Source organism: Morone saxatilis, unplaced genomic scaffold (genome assembly GCF_004916995.1).
Source record: "Morone saxatilis isolate NCDOM2014 unplaced genomic scaffold, NCSU_SB_2.0 Contig12, whole genome shotgun sequence".
Taxonomy (NCBI): Eukaryota; Metazoa; Chordata; class Actinopteri; family Moronidae; genus Morone; species Morone saxatilis.
In genome coordinates this window covers 4,255,715-4,258,550 of record NW_023339674.1, presented here as the reverse complement: position 1 = coordinate 4,258,550, position 2,836 = coordinate 4,255,715, and the positions used below count along the sequence as shown (strand labels likewise).

At 42.4% G+C, this 2,836-nt stretch overlaps 1 protein-coding gene across 1 annotated transcript in view; it reads left to right on the top strand.

Annotated features, from left to right (window-relative positions):
• Positions 1 to 2,836, top strand: part of sox2 (SRY-box transcription factor 2) — a gene marked incomplete at its 5' end in the record, with an annotated part of 130,351 nt that overhangs the window by 124,478 nt on the left and 3,037 nt on the right. The window contains 1 exon segment of the mRNA XM_035653570.1: positions 1,406 to 1,579. Coding sequence (XP_035509463.1) covers positions 1,406 to 1,579 — 174 coding nt within the window.

Sequence of the window (2,836 nt, the reverse complement as noted above, 5' to 3'; positions counted from 1 at the left end):
CTCGGTACATGGGTCGCCAGCTCCACCCACTGAACTAACCGGGCACCCTGTCATTGCACATTTATGATATTAATTTCATTAGGTAACGAGGGCCATCTTGGATATCTCAGCGTTTGGTTCATTTCTGTGAAGATGGTCCGATGAAGGTTTCTGAGGCCGATCATTGGGTCTATATAAAGCCTTGTGTTTATAGTGTAGCCCTATTTATTTATTACTATTTACTATCCTTAACCACATTGTATATTAAGTATTAAAATGCATTAATTACGATCGGTGATCGATCAATCAGAGCCCTCCGAAGTAAAGTGTAATTTATAAAAATACAGAATACAGACAGAGAATTGTATAAAAAGTTGCCTAAACAGGAAATAATCTGCTCATAATTCAACCAAATCTCTGGTTTTACACAAACTTCCTGCAGTTACTGAGCTCACTGTTTGGGTTCATTGGGCAGTTTTAATATAATATGAAATATCCATAAAATATTAGTCATTTTAATAAATGATATAAAAGGGGTCCCTGAAGGGAAAAGGTTGGGAACCAGTGAACCAGATGATTTGTATCACAGTTGTTTAGCAGCTTGTTGTCGGCTCTGAGCAGATTCGTCCTGCAGCTGTTCACCTTCACTGACCGCTCATTAACGGTCCGTCTCATCATCCTGCGAGGGCACTATCGTTCACTTTACTGCCCCGGGGCTGTTGATCAATCAGAGATAACAATAGTGATTGGATGCCTGCAGCTGCTGAGCTGTCTGCCTCTCAGTCACTTTACTGGATTTATTTATTATGAAACAGTGAAAAGTTTCATCCTGGTTGGATCAGATTCTCTCTCATCTTAAAGAGGACATTATTGATCTCATACCGGTTAGAGCTGCAGCCATTGATGCATTAATAGTTCAGTAAAAAGTCATAAAAGTGACAAAATGAAGTCACTCTCACCTAAAATTATCAGCACTGTAAAACCAGGTAAGTTAATTCAACTCTAATAATCAATTTTGTAAGTTAAAAAAACATCTTTGATCAAGTAGCTTTAGTGATTTTAAGAGAGAATGACTTGATGTCGTCATTTTTATTCGGGGGGTGCTTTCAGGGGGCTGCTCGGGGCCACGTACCTGCTGCGTCCGGTCCTGGTTTGAAGTATTTTAACTGCTCTGAGTGAGAGTCTATAAACAGGACTTTACTGGGCTTCGTCTGGCTCTTAAACTACGGTAAATGGTTTGGAAAACGTGCTCGTATTGTTCAGTCGGTGATGGTGAAAGCTGATCTTTGGCTGCTGGAGCGGAGCAGTGTGACCGGTGGAGCTGGAGGAGGAGGCGGCGGAGGAGTGTAGCGTTGTCCTCTGGCCGTCCTGCTGTTCATCAAAACTAAACGAGCTCATAAATCCAAACGACATGCCGCCGCTGCAGGAAGCGGCTATGCCAGTGTTCGAGGCCCAAACAGCTCGAGTTTAAGCGGCGGAGGATTTGAGCGTGATCGGTCGGCGCTGTGGGAGCGCTCAGCTGCTGGCAGGTTTACGACCCCGGCTGCTGCAGCCTTCTGCTGGAGGTCTGGAGCAGCTGAGAGCGAGGGCCCCGTCGTCAGTGTGATTGATGCTCCTGAAACTGGCCGAGCTACAGTTCACCTTGACTTCAGGAGACAGCGGCGGTGACAAACAGGCCTGAACACAGAGGCAACATCTCACTTCCTGTGTCGCTCTGAGGTCAGACGGACATTTCTGGACGTGTGTGAACCACTCATACAAACATATCGGTTCTGTAGTGGCTCGTACGATCGGAATCAGTTAGTCAGCCGTTATCCAAACAGGTTGTGATACACTGACGAGCCCCAAACAGTGAACACAGTAACTGCAGGAAGTTTGGAAGAAGTTCTAGCAGATTATTGCATTGAGCTTTTGTTTTCCTGATATTTTTAGGAACTTTTTATTCTGTATTATTTATTTTCTTTCATTTTTATTAATCAAACCAGTAGGTGGCGCTATCACTATGACTGAATAAGGCATGTAGACGTGTTCAGGGCGGGACTCTCAAACGTGTGAAGGTTGGTGGAGATTGGATCATGTACACTGAAGTTATGACAACTTCCTCTTTTATGGCAAATCATCAAAATCTGACGCCACGCCACGGGCACGCCATTCGACATACAGTCATGAATAGCACAACTTTTTAATTGTGAATGACTTTCAAGTTCGTTCAAATAAAACACGAAAAATCGCTGAGAATGATCACGAAATTCTAAATGGACGACTTCCTGTTGGGTTTGGGTGCAAGAGGCTTTATGTTTGTCTGATCATGATACACGTGCGCACACATTTTCATACATGTTGGTAGTACGTGTCTGGGGGCTGATTCTGGGGGGAAGAATACTTATATTTTCACTACCACCGAATCTTGGTTCAAATAGTTTTAGAGCATGTTCGGGCCTCCACAAACGCAATTCATACGGTATTAAAATAATAATAATAATAGCCTTCGAGGTGTTACTGCTCCGGCCTTAAATATTACATCAAATATAATAATATTTAATTACTAACTACTCAAAATTATTTATTTATTACTCTTTTAAAAAGTAATATTATTATTAGTAATGAGTTACTGCCCAGCACTGCTCCTGTCCATGTTAACAATTTATGATGTAAACAATAATATGTAGACATAAACAATAATAAAGAGTATAATTATTTTAGTTTTGAGGATGAAATACGTTCATCAGAGACTTCAGTACATTCATCCACTGTTCAGAGAAAAGCAAAGTCTCATGGGAGATCTCCAGCCAAAGTAAGCCAAGTGAGCGTTTGGAGGCGATCCACGCTGCTCACAGAAACCTCTCTGCGGGGGGGG